The sequence below is a fragment of the Taudactylus pleione genome, unplaced genomic scaffold, assembly GCF_031769625.1.
Source record: "Taudactylus pleione unplaced genomic scaffold, aTauple2 ptg000427l, whole genome shotgun sequence".
Lineage (NCBI taxonomy): Eukaryota > Metazoa > Chordata > Amphibia > Anura > Myobatrachidae > Taudactylus > Taudactylus pleione.
This window is the reverse complement of record NW_028284829.1, coordinates 172,273-197,546: the sequence shown is the minus strand read 5'-3', so window position 1 is coordinate 197,546 and position 25,274 is coordinate 172,273. Positions and strand designations below refer to the sequence as shown.

Sequence of the window (25,274 nt, the reverse complement as noted above, 5' to 3'; positions counted from 1 at the left end):
GTCGCGGCGCCAGTGGGGAGGAGCGGCAGCGTGGACGTCCTAAAGGACAGTCTGATGCTGCCGCTCTAATAGTGTAAAAAAGTAGAAATAAATAAAAAAAATTCTCTTTTAAAATAAAGCTTTTAAAATAAAACCCACTGCGACAGGGTGACCCGACTCCGGCCGGGCACCAACTAAAACTCAGGTGCCTGTGGCTCGGGGGCGGGGTATAGAGGAGGACGGACCCAAGTGCATCCTGGGAGCACTGAAAGCTTTAACTGCGTGGTGCCCGTGGATCCAGATCCAGCTATACCCCAAGGTCAACCCCCCTATGGACCCTGAAGTAGAAATACAGACTTGAAGTCGGCCAGCCCCAAAACCTCTGTAATTCCCATGTGCCCTCTTTTAAATGGGGATAATCTGATAACTCAAGTTATTGCCCATTCTTTTGTTTTTGGGGGCAGCTACAGTGCCGGGTCTGTAAGGGGTGACCATTGACCTCAGATCCAGCTTTGCTTTCTCTAGATAAGCAGGTTAGGTGGCTGGTTTTCCATGGCTAGTGCTGGCATTCACCAAAGCACAGTCTGAATGCCTGCCGCAGGTTCTGGTTATTCATTTGGGGGGGTAACGGGAATTTGCCCTTTCTTCAGCCTCTCTGTTCCCTCCGTCCCACACTCACAAAATGTAAGCTGGGGTCAGAGTCTGTCTTCAACCGTTATAGCATTTACACTACAATGGGGGAAGCATCTGAGCAATTAGTGTGACTCTTGATATATAGTAAATGAGTCACTTCTGAAGCCCTTACCTGATGCGCTGGCCGTCACAGTAGGTTCTATTTGTCCTTTAGTAAAATAAAAAAAAAAGGTAAAACCAATCTGTGAGTACAAATAACATTCCTTACTGTAACACATCACATACTGAGCAAAGTGACACAGAAGCCATGATGCCTGCATCACATTTACTTATTACAGGATCTTCCTAGCAATACAGATAAAGTGTTAACATTTCTTTATCCGAGAGATAAAAAAACAAACAAAAAACAGTTAAGGTTGTGGGCTGCAGTCCAGGGGAGTTTTAAGAGAGGAGGGGGCCCACAGGCAGTCTCCATCCAGGCCCCCTCCTCTCCTCTCTGTGAGTGTCTACTGTGCAGATCTCCATGATAATGGTACAGCGGCCATTTTCCCAGCAATGTCATAACTGTGCAAAACGCGTGTAAAATAGCCGTCGCAACCATTTTACCAGTGATTTGTGCAGGGCTGCCACTGCCGATGAGGGACGTAAGAGAAGACCCTGAGGCCTATATGTACCTATTATAGGTAAGCCACTGATGTAGTTACTACTGATTCAGCAAGGAACGCAGTTGCTTATACGCACGCAATTGGTTGAATAATTTGCACTGCGCGGACATCGCAGTGCATGTGCTAGGCGCTGCGTTAGGAATTGATACCACAGTGACTATGCAGACCCATGGCAGAGTGATAGGAAGTGCCGTTTGTGGATAATGAGGGGAGGGTCGGGCGAACGCAGGCATGCCAGTGCATTTTAACGCGGTGTTACATGGGCATGCATAAATTATCCACTGCGATACAGGATGCCACCTGGCGTCATAGCGTGCACCTAAGTAAGCAATTCCTGAGTAAGGTCTGGGTTTCCCTATCTGTTCCATCTTACCGATTGTTTCACTATGTTGGTCAAGTATACGGATGTAAGTAAGTAGTGGGCGTCAGGCTGCGATCGCAATGCCAATGCAAACAGTAAAATATCACTGCTGATATTAGCAAAGCAGTTGCGTGCGTATAAGCAGAATAGTGATCCGTAGTGAATCACGCCCTATGTCAACGTGTCAAAAATTATAATGTAGACACCACATGTGAAATGTCGACATTCTACAGGATGCGGCGGGTTAGGATTAGGTGGGTTACGGTATAGCATTAGTAGAAGAGCTGGTGTTAGGCACTCGGGGAGGGTGAGGGGCTAACGTACTGGATGACAGCAAGAAATCGCTATCACCTGATCGCAAGACCCAGAAGTCACCGCCGGAGCTGCCAGATATCCGCTACCAGGTAAGTTGTACATGGGAACTCAGAGCCTAGTTATTACAGGTGAGACCTCAATGTCCCCCTTGCACTATGGATCCATAAATCCTTACAGCTATAGAAGTTTGCAGCATATACAGTAAATATTACCAATATTCCTAAACTATACAGACGGACATCGGGATTATGAATGAATGTCCAAAGCCTGTCTGTTATATACATGGGGTGAGGGCATTGTGGCATGGAAGAAATCCTCCGCTACAGTCAGTGTGTACTCGCTCTTCTGTTCTGGGGCATCTGAGGTCCATGATAATCCAGATCAATGGATACAGGGCTGCTTTAGGATACACAGAACTATGATCCCTAGGATGTGATTTTAGCATTTATTGCTATACTTAAATATAACATAAAATATGAGTTGGATGCACCTTGAGACACATTTGACTAAAGTTAAACATAAAAAAGTGCCCCCTGTTTTTACTTCTGCGTATGTTTGGTGCACATATGTGTCCAACTGTAAACTGGGGTCACACTACATAAGATGCGTAGATAAGTTTCCTCAGACACACGACAAGCAGTGAGTATGATTACCAGAGCACAGGACTCCAGCATCTTCCTTGTGGAGGCAGTCACTCATGTTCCAGCGCAGGGACCTGCAGTCCTGCAGGGCTCGCTCATATCCTCTGCAGTTCACCTCACTCAGCCAGATGGGATCAGTCTCATTCCCAAACGTGCTCTCTCCCGTGGCCTCCAGGGCTGAGCCGCACCCCAGCTGCTTACACACCACTTCTGCATCCTCCATGTCCCAGTCATCATCGCAGACTGTTCCCCACACTCCCTGGTAATAGACCTCCACTCTGCCCGAGCAGTGGTCCTCACCGCCAGAGAGACGGACTCGGTCTTTATCTGGAAAGGAAGGAACATGTAAGAGTAAGGCCAATGATGGGGGAGATGAAGATAAGAGGATGCAGACTTCATCCCTGGTGGTGGGTAGATGGTGGAATTGGTGGACAGGTCAGAGTGGTGGGAAACCTTTGCACAAGGAGGAGGTGTGGGGGTGGAGATGTTAAATTTTTGCAGTGAAGTGGGCGGCAATATCAAGTCACATTTGTCATCCCATGCTCAGTACAGAAAAGTGCATAGTTACTAATATCAGTCTAAAAGTGTAAATCAGACGCCTGTACGGAAAGAGAAATGCTCAGAAATAGGTTTCTTCATTGTTGTGCGGTTAGGAAATCCCTCAGCGAGAGCTATCGCATGTCTCGGCTCTCTCTCTGCACTGAAATGCTCAGTCCATCCATACCGGTTATTACAGTGCTATTGACAATCTATGGTCAGCACAGAGCAGTGTTCTAGGCATGGGCCTTACTATTACAACAAATGGAGTAAAATAACAATCCTCACCTGTACAGGGCTCTGATGTTGGGCAGGTGTCAGGTAGTTGTGTTTCCCCTCCATCACCTATTTATGAAATGTAAAAGTAGAGTTATCAATGGTCAGCAGCAGGGGCCACGTTCTTCAGATCTCCTGGTGACACCGAGAAATGGGAGGATACAGTCAGGCAGTAAGTCATTGCCCCTGGGGCTCCTATGATGGCATCAGATCCAATCACTGACAACCAATAATAACAATTAAAGTTTAAATTACAGGTAAAGAGATAGAAGGCTGTCAAATCTGTCTTCTATTATATATTTTTAATTAAATATTATGCTAAAATTCTCTGCAATTAGTATTACTTGCATCTGAATGAATTCATATCCATCACAGCCATTGTTTAAGCAGAAGGTTGTTTTTATTATTAAATGTGAATAGCGTCAGGTTTCTTATTTCAAAACAAAAAAGGTTTATTACATAATGACGGAGAGCAGAGATACAAAGATCTGTTGGTGTATGCTATAGTACAGATATGCAAGTACTGTATATATATATCCGCAAGTACCACGAACAGCTCCTGGTTCATACAGATCATGGTCTGGTCAAATAGGTTGTTCTCAAATTCTGTTGTCCAAGAATGAAGTTTCTCTACAAGGTTTCTGCACTTACTGTTGCCAAGCAGGTAATGCAGCTGGTCTGCTGGCTGTAAGTAAGTGTCCTCAGACCATTGCTGGCGTTTCCCAAGCCGCAAAATGATACCATTACTCTCAGCACCTTCACAGCCCCTTCTAAGGAAACTAGAATGTTCTCTATTGTACAAAGGAGCTCATTCAGAGCCGCTCGCTAAGATGTCTACTCTGGCTGCTGGCGATGGTATGCAGTGTGTATGCATTGTGCGCGTGCGCATACCTTAGCGAAAGTTCACAATGCACTCTCTCGCTGCGCATAGACAGCCCAGCAGAGTGAGTGACAGGAGAAGCCGTTTGTAGGTGGTAACAGGGGCTGGCCATTAGAAACGGGGGAGTGGAGGTGCAAACGCAGGCGTTCCTGAGCATCTCAGCGGCGTGTTAGAGGTGTGCATAATTATAAGGCAGCATCATAGTACACGTCACCTGGCTTGTTTTTATACTGAAGTGCTCGCAGTGCTTGCGGCAGTGTATGGTCAACCTCAAGCGCTGCAATCGCATCCAATGTACCGATGGTTGCATACACTTCCTTGGCATGACGTGCACAAGTGGGCATCTTAAAACAGGCTGGCGGGTGTCTACATACACTATGTGATCGCTCTCTAAGAAATACTGGGCATGCTAATGCATTAATGTGCGATAGCACTGCCTACACAATTTGTATACACATCATGCGAGCGATCACATCTAGCGAGCGTCTCTGAATCAGGCCCAAAGGTCACAACAGTGGTCTGTGTATTATATATCGGTAAACAGAATGCATGTCACTGACTAGAATGGTCCCTGTATGTGTATCAGTCATTAAAATGGTCTCTGCATTGTATAATGGTCAGATTTTAGAATACTCTCTGTATTGTACTTTGGTTACTTTAACACTCCTAGTATTGTATATCAGTCACTAGTATTCTACCTCTACTGTATATAAGTTTCTAAAAGTCTGCCTGTATTGTATATCAGTCACTAGAATGCTCCCTGTATGATGTGTGTATTTTATATAAATCACTATGATGCCCCCTTTATTGTACATATGCCACTAGAATGTTCTGTGTATTGTATAGCAGTCACTATAATGCTCTCTTTATTGTATAATGTTTTTTTAGAAAGCTCTCTGTATTGTATAGAGGTGACTAATGTTCTGTCTATTGTACAGAGGTCCATGTAATGCTCTCTGTATTGTGTATATGTCACTTGAATGTTCTGCGTATTGTATACAGTAGGTCACTTTAATGCTCAATGTATTGCATTTTAGTCACTAGAATAGCCTCTGCTTTGTCAGATGAGGTTGGTAGGTTTATTTGTTTATAGCCTTTTCACATTACAATTTTTCACGTATTGTAATGGCTATTAAAACCAGACCCACATTACAAAGCACGCCTGCAAGATTTCTTGGTAGAGCCTTTTTTCTTTTGCAGTGTGCTGGAAGAAAAGCCAGGGTCACTAGATATTTATTGTTTTCCCTCAAGCTGGAAGTTTCCAGCCAGCCCCTGGGAAGGTGCGCTATGAAGGAAAACATGGGATGGGAATAGTTAGGACATAAATATGGGAGAAGGTCTTATGTAAAGGAGATTTAATAACAATGGTATGCATCATTCACCCACATAAAGTGGACAGCAATATACAATTAGTGGCCAGTTTAGACCATGAATGGTTTTATGTGGAACTCTTTGGCTTTCTAGATGCCCTCAGTGCAATAAATATACCCTTTCTTATTTCTGGTGCTGTAATCCAGGTGTAGTAAAATAATACCATATCTGGCTGAGGTTCTCTTCTTTGCTTATACTGAGATCAGTGCATCCTTTTAAATCAGTCCCTATTCACTCACCTTCAATTATTTAAACTAAGCAAATAAACAACATGATAATATGCAGATCAGGAAACCGGGTGTAAATAAACACTGATTTACTCACATTGTATTCTTGCTAGTTCATTATCAAAGCAGGAGTCGCTATTCCATGGGGACGAGGTGCACTGCCATAAGAGGCTGCCATGTTCACGGCAATCGATATGGTCCAACCAAAAGGGTTTATTTCCAACTCCATATATGTTCAATGTGATTAGATCTCCCCTGGATCCACAGCTCAGATGTTTGCAGATAACAGAGATTGAGTCTTCCCTCATATCATTATTACATACTGACCCCCAACTTCCATTATAATAGACTTCCAGGCGCCCTTCACAGCCATCTGGTCCCCCAACCAGACGAACGTCCGTGAACTCTGGAGGAACAATTGTAATTATCAATGTCAGCTATGGACATAAGCTAAGTATTGGTTACTTATCATTAAATCACTTATTATACTGCTGCTATTTAAAGCTACTGTAGGTATATACCCAGAAATGGCCTGAGCAACTCATTAGGACAATGTATTGGTAGGTAACGTTTGGATAATATGCCGGCTTAGATGGAGGCAGAAAGAAAGGTTTCACAGATTTAAAGATAACAAAATATATGTATGAAGTTTATTCCATGTACCATCCATGGGATAACCAGCTACCTCCCCTCTTCCCCAGGGCAGGTAATCCCCAAAACCTAAGCATCAAATAACAAGGGCTTGTGTTTTCAGACGTATGGTTCCTAATATGACAATAGCCTACCTCACTGAAGACAACTAAAGCTTGAAATAGTATACACTATGCTGCATCTTATGTCCACATAAAGAATTGCTACTAATAAGCATTATCACTGGTTATATCTGAATCTGCACTATGCATTGGAATCTAACAAACACCACTGTAGGTGCATCTATCTCTCTTTATTATACATTACTAGTAAGGATGGGCACAATATACTGTACTCAGCAACCACCTGTGGCTACAAGGGGTGTGCTATGACTGGCCGACAGGCTAAGGGTCGACTTTCAGAAGGTTGGCACCAGAAAGTTGACAGGTTCTGAATGTCGACAGCAGAGACGTAACTAGACTTTTTGGTGCCCTGTGCCAGAAAGAGCATTGGTGCCCCCCTCATTTTTCAAAGGGACATAATGCACCCAAAAAAGGGCCATGGCTTCATGGGGAAGGGCCAGGGAAGATATAGGAGAGGCCAGGAGATGCTGGGGATGAAATAAGAGGAAGCTACAAGCAAGAATGATAATAAACAAAAAAATTGACAGGCCCAAACAGCGCCCCCTGACCTGTGGTGCCCTGTGCGATGGCACCGGCCGCACTACCCTAGCTACGGTCCTGGTCGACAGTCAACATGGTCCTTAGGTCAGCGACTAATATGTATTTGGGTCGACATGGTTAAATGGTTGACAAATTCATAAAGTCAACTTTTACCATGTTGACACAGAAATGTTGACCTTTTTTTTGTTATTTTAGTCTAACCCTAAAAATCTTTAAAAAAAATACGTCAACATTTTTGTGTTGACATGTTAAATGTCGACCTTTTGAATGTGACGACCATTTAACCCTGTTGACCTAAATACATGTCTATAGACCGATGGTCAATCTAATGACCATGTCGTTCTTTTCACTGTTAACATTCAGAGTGTGTCGACCTTTTAATGTTGACCTGTCAATACCGCAACAAGAATGGTACAAATATTAAAAAGTCCAGCTTTCTTTTTAATAGTGGGCACCGTACTGTATGATAACTTTACACTTTTAATATTCAGTTATATACTTTTAATATCCAGTACTCAACTGATGAACTCCATAAGGTCTTTGACTCTTGGTCTGGATAGTTCTGTGAGTTTCTATCATACTCCTTTTACACCTAAAACCCAAGTCCAGTCTGGGTCACTGAACACGGATTTCAGGCTATGTCACAGCGGCTTGAGACTTGTTAACACTGCGGAATGGACCCGGGTCACTGCTGGCGCTTGGAGATGACAATCTCCATGCCCCGGTGAGCTAGATCTCCATAGGGTGTTAATGGGACCCAGGTCACGGTTACATTGGTCGTTCCCATGTTCAACTCTGCTTGCAGGGTCTGAATCCAACCCTGACCCTTTCACACTGAGCTGCGACCTGGGTTCACACGGCAATAGCCCAGGTTATTTGGCCAGTGTAAAAGGGGTATGAGTCTCCTGACAATCTGTGCAGATTAGGTCTCATCGTTCTGGGCTGATTGTTGCAGCTGGGGTTACAGCCTTGCTTGCTTTCTGGACTTGTGCTGATTGGCTGTTAGCTCTTATAGGGAGTCTCCCTGGACACTGATGTGGGTTGTTGAAATCTGTCAGTCCTGATGCATACATAGATTCCTGCACTGAGCTGCTTAGTGGAGCTCATTTACCTGTGCTATTTGGAAGGCCTGTTACCTGCCAAGGTTTCACTATAGTGAAGCTTATCTGGATTCTTCTGAAGATCTACTCAATAGCCTGCTGTTGTGCACATTATTTGTGCTATTCATAAAATCTGTTAAATGTCAACAATTTTCCGCTATGGAAAGCACCTATGCTGTTTGAAAGAACTGACCAGTATTTCTCTACAGTGGAATTACCAGTGCAGTCAGAAAACACGTGCTATTTGAAAAATCTGCAATTATCTGTGCTGTTTGCAAAACTTGCTAGCATACTCTTCATTAAAAATTACCAGTGCTAAGCTAAAAATAGGGTTGGCTGTCTTCTGTATATAGTTTTAGTCTTTATGAAGTGTCCTGTTCCCTTTAAATATATCGGTCTGTGATCTTGAGCCTACACTGCTTAGAGTAAAAGTCCTGACTGCAACAGAGTACCTGTGAACACACTGGCATCACTAGGAGGTGCGGGTTGCACTGGGAGACACCAAAAAAGCAGAGCTGCTCTGCTATTTTGGTGTCACCCCCTCGGATGGTGTCACCGAGCAGCCACACTGCAGAGAGAGGCAGGGGGCTACTAAGCAGCTGCCTGCTGCTGTGCTAAGTAACCTGGGGTTACTCAGCGGAGCAGCAGCTGCTGGGCAGCCACCAGCCGCTCCCCTGCCTCTAAGCCCAATGAGTGCCGAGAATGGGGGGCATGACATATGGTCACGCCCCAAACAGTGGCACACATAAGTGGGCATGAGTTTGCGGGATGAAGCCACCTCTCTGGTGTGTGAGAGGATCCCTGTCCAGCACACCAGGTGTCACTAAGGTTAGTGACGCCGCTGTGTGAACAATAGTAGTTGGGAAAGGAGGCTGTTGTAGTTGAAGCACTTGGCAAGTTGGTTCTGTAGGCTCAGGACCACAGTAGGCACTCATAACACTGCTTGTCCAATGTCTCCACTCCCAGTGGCCTGTATATACCATGCCACACCGGGTTTGCCTATTTTCTGATGGCAAGATACTGGTTCATCTGCATCAGTGTATTGTTATTGGGGTATATATCATGTCACGAGTTCCTGACGCGTTTCTCCACCCTATGACGTGGTGGCTTCCCCAGACAAATGCACAAGTCTTGTATTACTGTTTATCCCTTCCTACATATAAAGGGGATCATGCTAAGCTAAACGCACAACTGTTTGCAGAGGCTATCTTGTGGGCTTTCACACTGCACGTGCTCTATTACTGTGTGCACACAACTCTGGGTGGTGCGCAGCTGGACTCTTTTCAGTCACATCTCCACTGATGAAGAGCAGCTGGAATGGCCTGTAACATGGCGTTCTTACACAGGAAAAGATCAGCCATATCGAGTCCATGCAACTGCGGAGGAACTGCATGGGTTTTAACAGGTGCAGAGTGAAGACTACAGGGGCACTAAAAACAGTGTACACTGTAATTGTCCCCCTCTTGTGGCCGCAGTAATTGTTCTAACAACCACAGGCACTAGCACCCTACAATTGTAATATTAGTATGGATGGGAAACCGACTGTTATTATTCACCATAACTCTTGGTGGAAAAGCCACTAACCTGACTGAGACAAAGCGTTCAAATGCAGACATGGAGGATTAGTCTATATCAATGTCATAAATACGGTTATCCTTTTGCCATATGAGCTGGATTGTTGATTGATCATTGGTGTTAATAAACGTAATGTACCTGAACACTTTACACCACTGTCCTCCTTGTGCCCACAGTTGTGCCCATCCCACTGGCTGAATGGACAGTCCCAAAGAGCAGTTTCATTCCCGCTACATCTTACATCATCCATCCAGATCATCCCAGTTCCTCTCCCATAATGCGCATCGGTTGTGGCGTTAAGAGCATAACCACAGTTTAGCTGTCTGCAAACCACATCAGCATCTGCTTTGTCCCATAGGTCATCACAGACTGTGCCCCACTCTCCTTTGTGATAGACCTCCACTCTGCCAGCACAGCGACCAGGGCCATTTACCAAGCGTAGGCGTTTGCTCTCTGCATTAGGAGACACAACAAGGACGTATTAGCATAACTGATATTTTGGAGTATATTTACTAAGGGTCGATTTTTTTTTAAAAACATATTTTTATTGTAAAACTGCAATCAACAACATAGCATGTTGGGCAAAAAATTACAAGACATCAGTAGGAATACAACAGTAATGTATGGTACAATCTATCCACGAGGAACGTATCTTTACAGGATTTAAAATGGTGGTCCACCTGAGGATAAGACTTCTTCATTATACCAAGCTGTGAGTTGGACTGCGGCACGGATCGTGTCTTTAACCTGAGGTGTTGATGTATGAACATATGGAAGCCAGATATTAAAGAATTTCTCTGCCTCCTTGTCTTTATTAAGGGATAATTCTAGCCAATCCATATTAAATAGGTACGTAATTCTAGGTTGTAAAAGATTAAGCGTTAAAGTGTCAGTGGAAATCCATTGGGATAATATGTTTTTTTTCGCAGCTGCTGCAATCTTTGCTAGTAGTAGACGCGCACCTCTAGGGGGACAGGATGACCCAGATGATGGTACAATATCCCACATAGCCCACTCAGGTGTTAGTTCAAAAGCAATTCCCAGTGTGGTAGATATATATGTGTGTACTAAAGACCAGAACCTCTGTACCTCCGCACAGTGCCACATACAATGCATTAGATCCGCATCAGGTTGACCACATTTAAAGCAGTTTGAGTCTGTGGAAGTACCTGTGATGAATCTTAATTTGGGAGTGAAATAGGCGCAATGTAGTAATTTGTATTGCATTTCAGCATACGAAGCCGAAATTAGTTGCTTATTAAGTCTAACAAAAGATTTTAGAATGGTAGATAGGGGTATGTCAGGGAATGTGGAGTGCCATTTAGCGAGTTCCATAGTTTCCACCTCCAGATTTATTTCCCGGCGTATATAGGTGTATAGCATAGAAGTGGAAAATGACAGAGGAGCAGCGAGACAGCACATCATCCAAACCATTTTTCCCAGAAGTAGTGGGAATTTTACTGAGTAAGGTATTGACATAACTACGTATTTGGAAATATATGAATAACGGAATTTGGATATAGGGAAATTTTTCCTGTATTTGGTTGTGAGAGTAAATAGTCATGGTGGATAAGTCTAGTAACTGATATATGTAACGCAATCCCTGTGTGTTCCAGGTTTTGAAAATCTGTGTTAAAAAACCAGCATCAAACCCAGGGTTATGACCTATAGGAAGGAACAGGGAGACATTAGGAGGGACTCTCATTTGGGTTCTGGCTCGTCGCCAAGCCATGCATGTGGTATGAAGTAGTAGGTTTTGTGCAACGTGGGGTGGGAAAGACGAGGGTCGTGTGTGTAACAAACTAGCTAGTGGAGTCTCAACACTAAAAGACTGCTCTATTAGTGTATCAGCAAATCCATTTGTTCCTCTAATCCAATCGATTGCATATCGGTAATTTGACGCAATAGCATAGGATTTTAAACAAGGGAGATTGATTCCGCCTAAGGTAGGTGGTTGGCTGAGTTTGAATAGTGAGATCCTGGGTTTTTTGTCCGCCCAAATAAATCTGCTGATCACACTCCAAAGGAAGCAAGGGGAGCATCTGAAAAAAATATAAAATCCTGGGAAAGGATATAATTTTAATTAACTGACACCTGCCGAGATATGAGAGTGGGAGGTGCTTCCATTTTTTAAAATCTAAAAGTGTACGTTGTATTAGAGCGGGGAAATTAACTGAATATAGGTACCGAGGGATGTGCTGGTATATTAAGGCCTAGGTATTTCAGAGTTGTCTTGGCCCATTTAAATGGGAAAGAATCTTTCCAATTTTTGGTGGCGTCCAAGTGTATAGCTAAGGCCTCTGTTTTATTATAATTTATCAAAAAACCGGAGATGATGTGAAAATCTTTCAAGATATGAAGAAGTTTAGGTATAGCAGAATGTGGGTTCTCAAAATACAATAATAAGTCATCTGCATACGCGGAGACTTTCAAAGTGTTATTTCCGATATTTATTCCTTGCCATTCTTGGCATAACAAAAAGGTACGAATAAGAGGGTCTATAGCCAGGTTAAATAATAGAGGGGATAAGGGACATCCCTGTCGGGTGCCCCTATGTAATCTAATAGATGAAGTATTCAGGCCGTTAACTGTTAAGAATGCTATAGGGGTACGATATATTGTTTTAAATAATGTGATAAAGTCAGGGCCAAAATTTTGTAACTGGAAGATGCGTAATAGGTCCCACGACACCCTATCAAAGGCCTTGTCAGCGTCACAACTGACAAGGATCATTTGGTTGTTTTTCATTTGATGAGATTTAGTTAATCCTGCAATCAAATGTCGGACGTTGATCACTGAGTGTCGTCCTTTCATGAACCCAGTTTGTGCGGTGTGTATGAGATGTGGCAATACTAATTGTAAACGTTGAGCGATAATACTGGTAAGGATTTTAAAATCCTGGTTGAGTAGAGATATTGGTCTATATGATTGGGTCAATGTGGGGTCTTTCTCAGGTTTCAGGAGAAGGATTATTCTAGCTTGATTAAAGTCTGGTGGTGTTGTGTCTCCCTTCAATATTGAATTAAATAGGGAAACTAAGTGAGGAGTTACAAGCGGATTTAGTATTTTGTAGTACTCGGCACTAAAGCCATCTGGGCCGGGTGTCTTTCCGTTGGCCAAGGATTTAAAAGTTAGGGAAACTTCCAGTTCCGAAACAGGGGCTGTTACGGAGTCACGGGCTTCCTCAGATAGAAATGGTAACTTAGCTTCTTTCAAAAAATTCATCCCCAGAGCAGGATTGTCATCCTGTGCGGAGTATAAATCTGTGTAATATTGTAGGAAAGAGGCCGCAATGTCTTCATTTTTATGTAGTAATCCTAGAGGACTTTTAAGAGAAAGAATAGGAGAGGATGTTTTCTGACTTCTCACTATATTAGCCAGTAGCTTGCCCGCCTTATTTCCCCAACGGAAATATCGATGTTTCTGGAAATCTAGGTAGTATTGGGCTCTTTCAGTGCACAATGTGTCATATAAATTTTTGTTATTCAAGTAACTGCGTCGTGTCTCTACGACATTATTTTGTAACATAATAGCATACGATTGTGATAGTGCTTTACTCAATTCCATAAAACGTGTATTAAGTTTACGGCGTTTATGGGAAACATATCCCAGAATATGCCCTCTCACTACTGGTTTAGATGCGGCCCAGAACAATGATATGTTGTCAGTATGTGAAGCATTATCATTATTATAATTAAGAAATTGTTGTTCTAGGTATTTCTTGAAATCTGGAGAAGTGAATAAATATGAGGGGAATCTCCAATTGAAGGAAGATGTTTTGGGGGTAGATAATTGTAATGTGAACCATGTAGGCGCATGGTCGGAAATGACTATGTTTTCTATGTGTGAAGTTTGAATCCTATTAATTAATGAATTTGAGACCAGCCAGAAGTCCAATCGAGCTGAGGAGTGGTGGGGGTGTGAATAGAACGTGTAATCACGTGATAAGGGGTGGAGGTGTCTCCATGTGAAAGATGCAGCTGCATAATCTTTTATCCAGGAGTCCCTAAGGGTATTGGGATCACTCTGTCGCCAGTGAGTCTCCTGTAATACTGCTATGTCAGGTTTAAATTTTTTAAGTTGTTGTAATATTTTGCGCCTTTTAATTGGGGTGTTTAAGCCCTCCACGTTCCAAGTTAAGAATCTTATGTCTTTTTGTGTTTTAGTGGAGTCAGTAATAGAGTGAGACATACTGTATTATCCTATACCTGTCCTGTAGATCAGAGAAGTGAACCATTGTAGAGAGACTGTGACGCTCTCAGTCCCAGCACGCAGAGAGCGCCTGCAGTAAAACATTGAAAGTGCCATCACAGAAACACATATAACATATGAACATGACCTGCAATAATATATGGAAAACAATAAACATAATGCAGTCTTACAATTTTTAAACATTTTAAGAACCAAAAAATAAAGGCCCTACAGGCCTATTTAAACCCAGTGAGGTATAAAAGAACCGATAATTAAAAAAGAAAAGAAATAGAAGAAAATCAAAAAGGGGATGGGGGAGAAGAGGAATGACAGATGGGTAAGGGGAGGAGGAAAAAATAACAAACCGGGGGTAACCTTGCGAATTCTGTTGTTGATATTTAACAATTGTTGAGAGAAATATTAAGCTTGAAAACAGACTTGAGGTATATATTTCCAAAATCAAGCTCTCCATGTTGGTGTTAGGAGATGGTTCCGCGCAACTAAATGTACCTTCTTAATTCGCGTCATCATTTTGAGAAGTAGCAGTATCAGTTAAAGAGTCTAGGAAAGTCTTTGCAGATGACGGAGAATCAAAAAAGTGCTGTTTGCCGTTATCTAAGACTTTCAGCTTCGCAGGATACATTAGTGCAAATCTCAGTCCCAGATCAAATAATGCTTTACAAATGGTAGAATATTCCCTTCTTTTCATCACTACTTGATATGAGAAATCCTGGAACACAATTTGTGTCCCTGGTAGGTGAGGCCCTCTGATTTGCGGTAGGCATCTAATACACGAGTTTTGTCCAGGTAATTCAGCATTTTCATTATGACAGGCCGAGGTCGTTTTTGATCAGAAGCACGGTCAGGGCCTATGCGATGAACTCGTTCTATGGTGAGGGTGTTGAAGGGAATCAAACAATTGAGCTCAGAAGGCAGCCACTTAGAGACCAAATCCATAAGATCTTTTTGTTTAACAGATTCCGGCAGACCTATTAGCCTTAAATTATTGCGATGATTTCTGTTCTCTAAGTCTTCTAGTTTTTCCTGCATGGCAGAGATCGCTGATTCCTGTGTGCGGATTACGCTGTGTGCCTCTGTTAGCTCATCCTCAACATTGGAGATACGTTGTTCTGCCTCTGTGAAACGTCGACCATGTTCCTTAAGTTGTGAAACTGCTGACTCAATAGCTTCTTTGAGGCCGGCAAGTTTTTGGTCCAGTAAGGGAGAGAGAAGCTCAGATATTTCCTGGGCTTTAGCTATTGAGGCGGTGCTAAATTGAGTCGAGTTAGAGGCTCCGTCCAGGGTGTTGTCGGCTGGAGGTGAAGTAGGGGAGCCAGGAGACAAAGATGGGACTGCAGTTTTGTCTTTCCCTTTAGTCGTTTGACCTTTAGGTGCACGCTGTGGTCTGGCCACAAACTTCTCCATGGTATAAGGATGTGACGTGCAGTTTAATCAAGAGCCACTAGAGTACTCAGAATATATATGAGATTAGGTCTATAAATCAAAGCTTATATTATTATAACCCAAAAGAACAATCCTAGGGTCTTGAGAATCTCAATATGAGTGCACAACTACACCTCCCTGCACCTTGACATGAGCAGCAAGTGGAGAAGATTGTGAAGGAAGGTGAGCGCTTGAGGCAGCAGCCTATTCAGGTCTCAAGATGGTGACCACTGGTAATATGGGGCCAGTGGGGGAGTTTGTGACAGGGGAGCTTCACTGAAGCAATGTCCAGGTGTCCCGTTTACTCCTCGGGTCTAGTGAGAACCCGGAGGTATGTTGTTGGAGGTGGAGAGAGATAGAGATATGCCCGGCCGCAGTCTAAGATGGCGGCCGCGGGTAGCGCCGCTTTTCCGATGCGGCTGCGTTCCGGTGCTGTAAGGCAGTGCGGGGGGCCGGGGTATGTACCACTCTTACCCGCCTTATCCCAGGAGCTTTAGAGCGGCTCAGTGTGGTCCAGCGAGCTTCACTGACGGCGCTGGGTTGCGGCTATACAGAGCCGGCGTGGGAGCCCATTAAAAAGTGCGGCCAGATCGTTTGGCACGCCCACCGGAAGTCCTAAGGGTCGATTTTAACTGATTTCAAATAGATGTTATGTTTCTGGGCCTAAATCACACATTTACTGACACTTAAAGAAACAAAACAAAACTTGTCTGTTAGTAAATGTGTGATTTAGGCCCAGAAACATAACATCACTTTAGATCTATTTGAAATCGGTTGAAATCGACCTTTAGTAATTATACTCCTTTATATCCAATAATTACACTGTACATATAAACGATAAAGTGTTTTACTTGGTCACTGATTTTTTAACGATATTGTATGTAGTTATTCTATAGGAGGTAACTACAGTGAAAATACAGGTTAAGCCTCCCATATCCAATACACTTGGGACCAGGGGTATTTTGGATAACGGAATATTCCGTCATTTGGAATATGTGCATACCATAAAGAAATATCTTGGGAATGGGACCCAAATCTAAAGACAGGATGCATTTATGTTTTATACATCTTATTCACACAGGGCCTGATTCAGAGCCGCTCGTAAGCGGCCACTCGTTCGTTCCGAGCGATGTTTGCCCAACTGCGTACGGATCGTTATACGCATGCGCGAACCAGTCAGTGCGGCCGAAAATCGTTTGTTCGCTAAATAGCGAATGCCTGCTAATTTGAGTGACAGGAGGAGGCGTATGTGGGTGGTAACGGGGGAAGGTGCTTGAAAACGGAGAGTGGAAATCAGAACGCAGGCGTGCCTAAAGGTCAAAACGGGCGTTTTATGGGTGTGCATAATTAATACAGCAGCGTTATTGACCACGTCACTGGGTTATTTTATAGTCAGAACTGCTCGCAAGATTGGGGTAGGAAAAACCAACCACAAGAATAGCGAGCAGTTCATACGCTGGTCGATGTACTCGATTAATCTAATAAATAGCGGACATGACGTAGGATGCGAGCGGCCAGGGGGCGTTTTTTTAAAAATTACGACCACATGTTTTGTTCGCTCGTTCAGACATGGAGGCGTCAACAGACCGCAAAGAGCGAACGGTTCATTTGAATAGCCACCCCCTTTTCCTGAACGACCGTCCGCAAATAGCGTCCGGCTCTGAATCAGGCCCACAGCCTGCAGGCCATTCTATACTATATTTTCAGTAATTGTTTGGCTCAAACAAAGATTGTGTACATACATGAAATTCATTTATGCTATATATACACAGCCTGGTGGTAATTTTGTACTTTATTTTTAATAATTTTGTGCCTTAAACTAAGTTTTTGTATATTGAACCATCAAAAAGCAAAGGTGTCACTATGACAGTCATGCTAAAACTATTCTGTATTTTAGAATATTTGGATATGGGACACTCAACTTGTATAGTGAATAATAAAAATATATCAGCACATTGTTAAGGAAAGCATTGCTGCACATGGAAGTATGATGCTGTTATGGTCTATCACTGTATTACTTTTTTGCACGCTGATGGTGCAATTTTTAATTGATTCTTCAATCAATACAGATATTTTGAAATAAGAAGAAAAACAGGAGATATGGTAAGAACTTACCTTTGTTATCTCCGTTTCTACGAAGTCCTTAGGGTACACAGGGATACCTTGGGGGTATAGGGCTTGGCTCCAGCCATGGGCACCACAGAGTTAAAGATGTCCCTCCCAGGATGCACCGGGCCCCATCCTATACCCCGCCCCCAGGCCAAGGCACCTCAGTTTTAGTATCAAGCCATAGGCCGGGAGAGAGGAAAAAGGAAGAAGAAAGTCTGGAACACACAAGATTCACATTCTCATAGAAAAGGGAGACAGAAACTGGTGACCAGAACAACACCCTACGGAAGCACAGGGCGGGCGCCCTGTGGACCCTAAGGACTTCGTAGAAACGGAGATTACAAAGGCAAGTTCTTACCATATCTCCTGTTTTCTACCTCAGGGTCCTTAGGGATCCACAGGGATACCTTGGGGATGTCCCAAAGCAGTATCCTTCAAGGGAGGGGACGCTCCTGTGCCGAGAGGAGAATCCGCCGCCCGAAGGAAGCATCCTGAGAAGCAAATGTGTCAAAGGCGTAATGCTTGACGAAAGTATGGACAGAGGACCACGTGGCCGCCTTACAAAGCTGAAGAGCTGAGGCGCCACATCGAGCTGCCCACCAAGGTCCCACAGATCTTGTAGAATGAGCTTTCACAGAGGGTGGCACTGGAAGTCCCTCATGAGTGTATGCCTCAGAGATCGCCATACAGATCCAGCGTGCCAAAGTCTGTTTATTGGCAGGCCAGCCCCTCTTGTGAAATCCATATAGGACAAACAAAGAGTCCGATTTTCTCAAAGAACTGGTACAGTCCACGTAAATCCGCAGAGCCCGTACCACATCCAAAGAAGCCTCACCAGCTGAGAGATCAGATGAATTAAAGGCTGGGACCACAATTTCCTCGTTAATGTGGAAACTAGACACCACTTTACGAAGTACCGCCCTATCCGAATGTAAAATTAGAAAAGGGGGACGACACGAAAGAGCCCCCAAATCCGACACCCTTTTGGCTGAAGCAATAGCCAAAAGGAACACTGTTTTTGCCGTAAGCCATTTCAGATCCACCGAACCCAAAGGTTCAAATGGAGGATCCTGTAGCGCCTTCAGGACCACAGCCAGATCCCATGGAGCTACCGGATGGACATAGGGAGGCTGGATGCGAAGGACACCCTGCATAAAGGTACGGAGATCAGGCCGCGTAGAAATCCTTCGTTGAAACAAAACCGACAGGGCAGAAACATGCACCTTCTGTGAAGCAAGGCGTAGACCTAAATCCAAGCCTGCCTGAAGGAAAGCCAACACTCTCGATATTCTAAACTCGTGAGGATCGTACGCTTTAGGGCGACACCACTCAAAATAGGTATGACACACCCTGTGGTAAATTCTAGCTGAAGCCGGCTTATGAGCATGTAACATGGTATTGACCACTGCTCTAGAGAAACCCTTGGACCTCAAGAGGGAAGTCTCAAGAGCCACGCCGTCAAAGATAGGCGACACAGGTCCAGGTAGACACAAGGACCCTGAGACAATAGGTCCGGCCTCTGAGGTAACAGCCAAGGAGTGTCGATGGATAGACACTGGAGATCCGAGTACCAACTCCTTCTGGGCCACGCAGGGGCCACCAGCAGGATCTTGCCTCCTTCCTGCCTGAACTTTCAAATTACTCGAGGCAGCAGGGAGAATGGAGGAAACAGGTACGCGAATTGGAAGTTCCATCGTGCCGACAGAGCGTCCACCAGGAGAGCTCCTGCGTCTCTTGTTCGGGATCCGTACGCCCACAGCTTGCGGTTCTGTCTGGAGGTCATGAGGTCTACTTCGGGAAGACCCCACTTGTCCACCAGGAGTTGGAACACCTCCTGGTGAAGAGACCATTCCCCCAGGTGTACATTGTGGCGGCTGAGGAAGTCCACCTCCCAGTTGAGCACACCTGGAATGAAGATGGCCGAAATGGCCGGAAGATTGCCTTCTGCCCAAGTCAGAATGCGGGACACCTCCCTTAGAGCCGCTTGACTTCGAGTTCCTCCCTGACGATTTAGGTAAGCCACCGTGGTGGCGTTGTCTGACTGAACCTGCACAGGTTTCCCCAGCAGGAACAGTCTTGCATGCTGCAGTGCCCTGAACACTGCTCGAATTTCCAATATATTGATTGGCAGGTCCGATTCCTCTGACGTCCACCTGCCCTGGAAGACGTGTGGGCCTGTCACAGCGCCCCAGCCCCGAAGGCAGGCATCTGCTGAGATGAAACTTTTGTAACCACCACGTCAAAGACAGGCGCACTTCCGGAGTAGCCTGATCATCTGTGTCTTTATTCGACGGGGATTTCTGTCCCATCTGGACAGGATCAACATTTGTAGAGGCCTGGAATGGAACTGGGCATACTCCACCATGTTGAACGTTGACACCATGGACCCCAGTAACTTCATCGCTGAGAGAAGTGACACTCGGCGACTGCTTAGAACATTGCGTATCTTGGCCTCAACAGGGCTATCTTTTCCTCCGTCAAGAAGATCCTCTGTTGCTGAGAGTCCAACAATGCCCCGAGATGGACCATTCTCTGAGAAGGAATTAGAGAGGACTTCTTCCAGTTCACTATCCAGCCATGAGCCTGCAATACTGATATTGTCAGTTGTAGATGGCTGCAAAGGACTTGTGGTGACCCTGCCAACAACAGAAGGTCGTCCAAGTAAGGTAACAGGCGAACTCCCTGCAACCGCAGATGTGCCGCCATGACAGCCATTACTTTTGTGAACACAAGAGGAGCCGTGGAAAGTCCAAACGGTAGAGCCTGAAACTGGTAATGGAGGTCTGACACTGTAAATCTGAGGTAACGCTGATGAACCCTGGCAATGGGGATATGCAGGTAAGCATCCTGAATATCCAGGGACACCATAAAATCCCCAGGCTGCATAGCTAAAACAATAGAACGCAGAGTCTCCATTCGGAACCGAGGAACCCTTAAAAACTTGTTCAGGGACTTGAGGTTATAAGTCGGTATGATCCATTTGGCTTTTGAACCAGAAAAAGGTTGCAGTAATATCCGGTCCCTCTCGGGGATAACGTAACAGGTTCTATTACTAACACAACCTGTTCGCTGGTACCCTCAGAAGCAAATGACGCTTCCAAAGCGTCCGCCCACCTTTCCATAGCCTGGGCCACCCAGCAGACAGCCATAGCTGGTCTAGATGCTCCTCCAGCAAGGGAATAGATAGACTTTAGGCACACCTCCACTTTACGGTCTGTAGTATCCGTCAGAGAAGACATAGACGGCATAGGCAAAGTTGCGCTCTTTACTAAGCGTGTCACGTGAGAATCCACCTGAGGAGGAGACTCCCATTTAGTGAAGTAATCTTCCGCAAAGGGATATGTACGAGCCAGACGCTTGTAAGGTTGAAATCTTTTTCCTGGAGATTTCCAGGCCTCCTCCATGTGATCAACTAGCTGAGTAGGCGCTGCCGGTAAGTTGTCGTCAGTAATTACCATGGCCGCACGGACTGCCCGTATGAGGCCTGGAATGTAAATACTAGACTTAGCCCCTGCTTGAGGAGTGTCAGTGTCCTACAAAACTAGAATCTCGCCCTAATCAGATGACCCGTCATCCTCATCATCCTGAGCGGATGGATATGACAATAACGGTCTTTTAGCAGGTCTAGATTGATCCTGCTGAGAGCCCCGCACCCCAGAATCAGACAAACCTGGGTCAGCCTGATTAAGGACATGTTGCGGGGGGCACTGCATTACTATCGGCCCCGGAACACCCAGAATAGGAGGCGGGACTACCGCCTGCTGTGCAAACCCCAATTGTGGGAACATAGGAGGGGCTGCAAGCCTATTTACAAGAACAGTCAGGGCTTGTGCAAAACAAGCCCAAGGTGATTCCTGAGAGGTGCTGGGTACAGAAGAGGTACCAGGGATGGCCAAACATGCAGCACATAACCCATCCTGAAGTTCCGCCCCCTCCCCCACACCTGCTTTACATCTGGAGCAGGAAAATAGGAGAGGTGCTTCCTCTAACAGAGTCCTCACTGGACATAGTGGTATGTGACTCTCCTCTCACAGATATAAATCTTAAACTGTGAGGTAAATTCCTACCCTGACAGTACTGGCACTGAGAGGGCTGGTCAGGAGGAAGAAATAGGGATAGTAAAATGGCTGACAGGAGAAAGATCAGGCACACAGCGCTAGCATAAAGTCACATACAATGTAGAAACCCTGCACTAAGTGCACTATCACTTACACAGACCTACAGCCTGGCAGTGATAGCGCTACATATGCTGACCTTATACTGGGAGGAGAGGTATGTAAGGGGCACCCAGGCTCCGCACCCTGCACCACAGCGTCTCGTTCATAAAATGGCCGCCGGAGGATGAAGGGAGGCGGGCCTGGGGAGGATCACTGCCTCAGCCCGCCAAAACCACAAAGCGCCGGAGAGCAGTGATGGGGAGGAGCCTCCTGTGCGCCACAGGGAAGGCATCCTCCCCTGCCAGGCCATTAACCCCCCGGGATGTGGGAGCGTGTTCCGCAACGCTCCAGCCCCGTATCCCTGGTGGCCTAGTGGAGAGCGCAGGCACTCGCCTGGCTCCACTATACTGCCGTCCCCAGGGAGCCCCCAGCACTGGGGACGCCGGACTGTGAGTCAGCGGGCGCCTACCGCAGACGCCCGCTGCTTACCTTATGTAGCCCCCCGTAGGTCCGGCCACAGTCAAAGGCCCCCGGGGGTTCCGCTAGCTGGAACCCCCAAGAGCCCGCCGAGCTCCCCAGATCGCTACCGGTGGTCGGCGGGGTTGTCCGCTGGACAGTCCTATGCTACCGCTCTTGAAGATCTTCAGGGGCTGTTATACACAGCCCCCCTCTGCGATGACCCAGCTCCCGGCTGGGCACCTACTGAAACTGAGGTGCCTTGGCCTGGGGGCGGGGTATAGGAGGGGGCCCGATGCATCCTGGGAGGGACATCTTTAACTCTGTGGTGCCCATGGCTGGAGCCAAGCCCTATACCCCCCAAGGTATCCCTGTGGATCCCTAAGAACCCTGAGGTAGAAATGCCACTGATGAAGCTATCTAAGTTGCGTTAGCATTGATCTTTATGTTAGACTGGTTTATACTTTTGCCCATCTGGCAGTGGAATCATTATCCAGACAAGATCTGTGACACTTATATGAGGACACAGAGATTTCTGCAGGTCAGTGCGCTCCTGCACGCAGCATGCCTCTCCATGGGCGACTTTGTACTGGTAATGGGACCTCTATGCTATACGTCTGGATGCAACTTATTTTCAGTCTCTGATTGCAAAACAAAATGATATTTTCACATTGTGATTAGTGTCTAGGTCTGAATGGTCCTCATGCACATCACTTTCCTTATTTCAATAAACACCATTAATATTTTGAATATATTGGGGTTTACAGTTACGCCAAGAGCCGCCACGGGCCTGGGTACTGATGGAGGCGTGGCCTGTTCACAGGAGATGAGGCCACGAATACTATTTGCAGCACACTGAAGTGGCGCTATACACCAGTGAGGCAAATCCAGGAGGAAGGGTGATCAGTGTGATCGCTCCACCCCACAGGCAGAGGTTAAGAGGGAGGTGGGGGTGGCGTCAAACCTGGGTCCCCACTGGGCCCATCCAACAAGAACGGGCAATTAGTACTCGCTCCCCCCTCTCGGCGCCCCTGGGGGTTTAGTGTAGGATTGGAATTATTTGGTCCTATCATTCAGCTACCAGGGGCAGACTAAGGAAGGTCTGGAGAGGCTGCCCACCATCAAATGTGCTCCTATTACAAAAGACAATATTATAACACATACTTGTCTATAATAGTATGTGTATAGATGCAAATAGCCCTTTAATATACTATAAGCTACTATACCTGAGCAGATTGCTCCGACATCCATTCCCCCAATGGGATATGCCGCCGTAGGGGGCGGGTCAGTAGATGAGTGGTTTGGTTGGGTCTCGTTTAGCCGGAACAAATATCTCAAAGATCCCTTGGAGGTCACATGACCATTGATCGGTGGTGACGATCCAATAATAAATGCATCAACCACATCTCCACAATGCAATGCTCTGCAGACAGCTTGTGCCTCTGCTTTGTCCCAATGCTCAGCTACCACTCTGCTCCATGTACTATTGGTGAGGACCTCTAGCCTTCCTGCACAATGGCTGCCTCCATCCACCAGATGCATGGTCTCCTCTGTTCCTGTGGGGATGTAACACACGGATTATGTCACATGGGCATATACATAGGCACATTAATATAAATGTCTTTCTAATGAAATCCTTAGAGCATCGCGGGTAGAGATCGGCTGAGCTGGCACAATCCACTTCACTGAGATGCGTCTTCCTGCAGTAAACTACGTATTTAGCAATTTATTAGGATGTCTACCAAGTTACATGGCTCATTATGGGGGCAAAATGTCACAACAATACAAAGGTCTGTCATCATGGGACCCAGTGGCGTAAGTTCATCCCAGACACCCGGAGACAAGTTATTATATGGTGCCCAAGCCCCCCCCCCCCCTTCCTGTCACAGCTGCTGACACTGTAATGTAGCAATTCGCATGCAGACAGGCTATAGAACAGGGGTGGGGAACCTTTTTTTCCCATTTTGATATATATAACATTATTTGCAGGGCTGGTGCAGACCACGCCCCCTCTGTGTGACATCACACAAGGACGGGGCAACAATAGCTGGTGATTACAGCAATTCCCTGTGCATCCTCAGGATGCTCAGGGAGCTGTAAGGGCAGCGGTGTGACCATCTGAAGTGTTCTAAGGATGCTCCAGGCGGCATTGCTGCATAGATTATGGCTGCATCGTGGCAGTCTAGGCACCCTGCTAGCCAGATGATGCTAGCAGAAAAAAGCTCAGAGGGCCTGACCAAATGATTTTGACGGAACTTATACGGCCCGCGGGCAGGAGGTTCCCCATCTCTGCTATAGATTGACAAAGGCAGCAGTTAATGGTCTGACATGGAGCTCTCCACTGGTGTATAGTGGCTTCTCAGGTGCCGGGAAGGGGTGCCATGTATTGGGCGGCCGTGACAGTACACTCTGGGTTCATAGTTACAGCCCTAAGTGGGGTGTATATGTTGTGGGCAATGGATGAGGTGTCCCTCTGGAGCTGGAGCCCGACAGCAGGCGCCTCCATTGCACCCCATAGTTCAGCCCCTGATGGGACCTACACGTTGCCCCGAGCTAGTGCAATAAAGAGAGACGGCGTTACGTGACAATGCCTGAGGAGAGGCTGGTTTGGAAAGTAGCAGAATGAGGATGAGTAGAGAGACCACCATAGTCACCTTTATAATACTGATTGTTAGTTACCATAGAGATGAGCAGTGACTTCATGTAGCTGATCTCATTACCATAACACTGTTGCTTTACCTTTAACTGTTCTTCTGTCTACTCCATTTCCCTCTGCTCCATTAGAGTTTAGTGCCCCTACAGTGTAGCTCTGTCTACTCCATTAGAGTTTAGTGCCCTTACACAGTATAGCTCTGTCTACTCCATTAGACTTTAGTGCCCCTACAGTGTAGATCTGTCTACTCCATTAGAGTTTAGTGCCCTTACAGTGTAGCTCTGTCTACTCCGTTAGACTTTAGTGCCCATACAGTGTAGCTCTGTCTAGTCCATTAGAGTTTAGTGCCCCTACAGCGTAGCTCTGTTTAGTCCATAAGAGTATAGTGCCCA

The 25,274-nt window shown here is 45.6% G+C and overlaps 1 protein-coding gene across 1 annotated transcript in view; it reads right to left on the bottom strand.

The window, feature by feature from the left end:
* Positions 1-25,274, bottom strand: part of LOC148506097 (uncharacterized) — a 205,770-nt gene that overhangs the window by 68,404 nt on the left and 112,092 nt on the right. Inside the window, 6 exon segments of the mRNA XM_088447270.1 lie at positions 785-820; positions 2,607-2,921; positions 3,420-3,476; positions 5,983-6,291; positions 10,012-10,326; positions 23,456-23,785. Of these exon segments, the coding sequence (XP_088303396.1) occupies positions 785-820; positions 2,607-2,921; positions 3,420-3,476; positions 5,983-6,291; positions 10,012-10,326; positions 23,456-23,785 (1,362 nt within the window).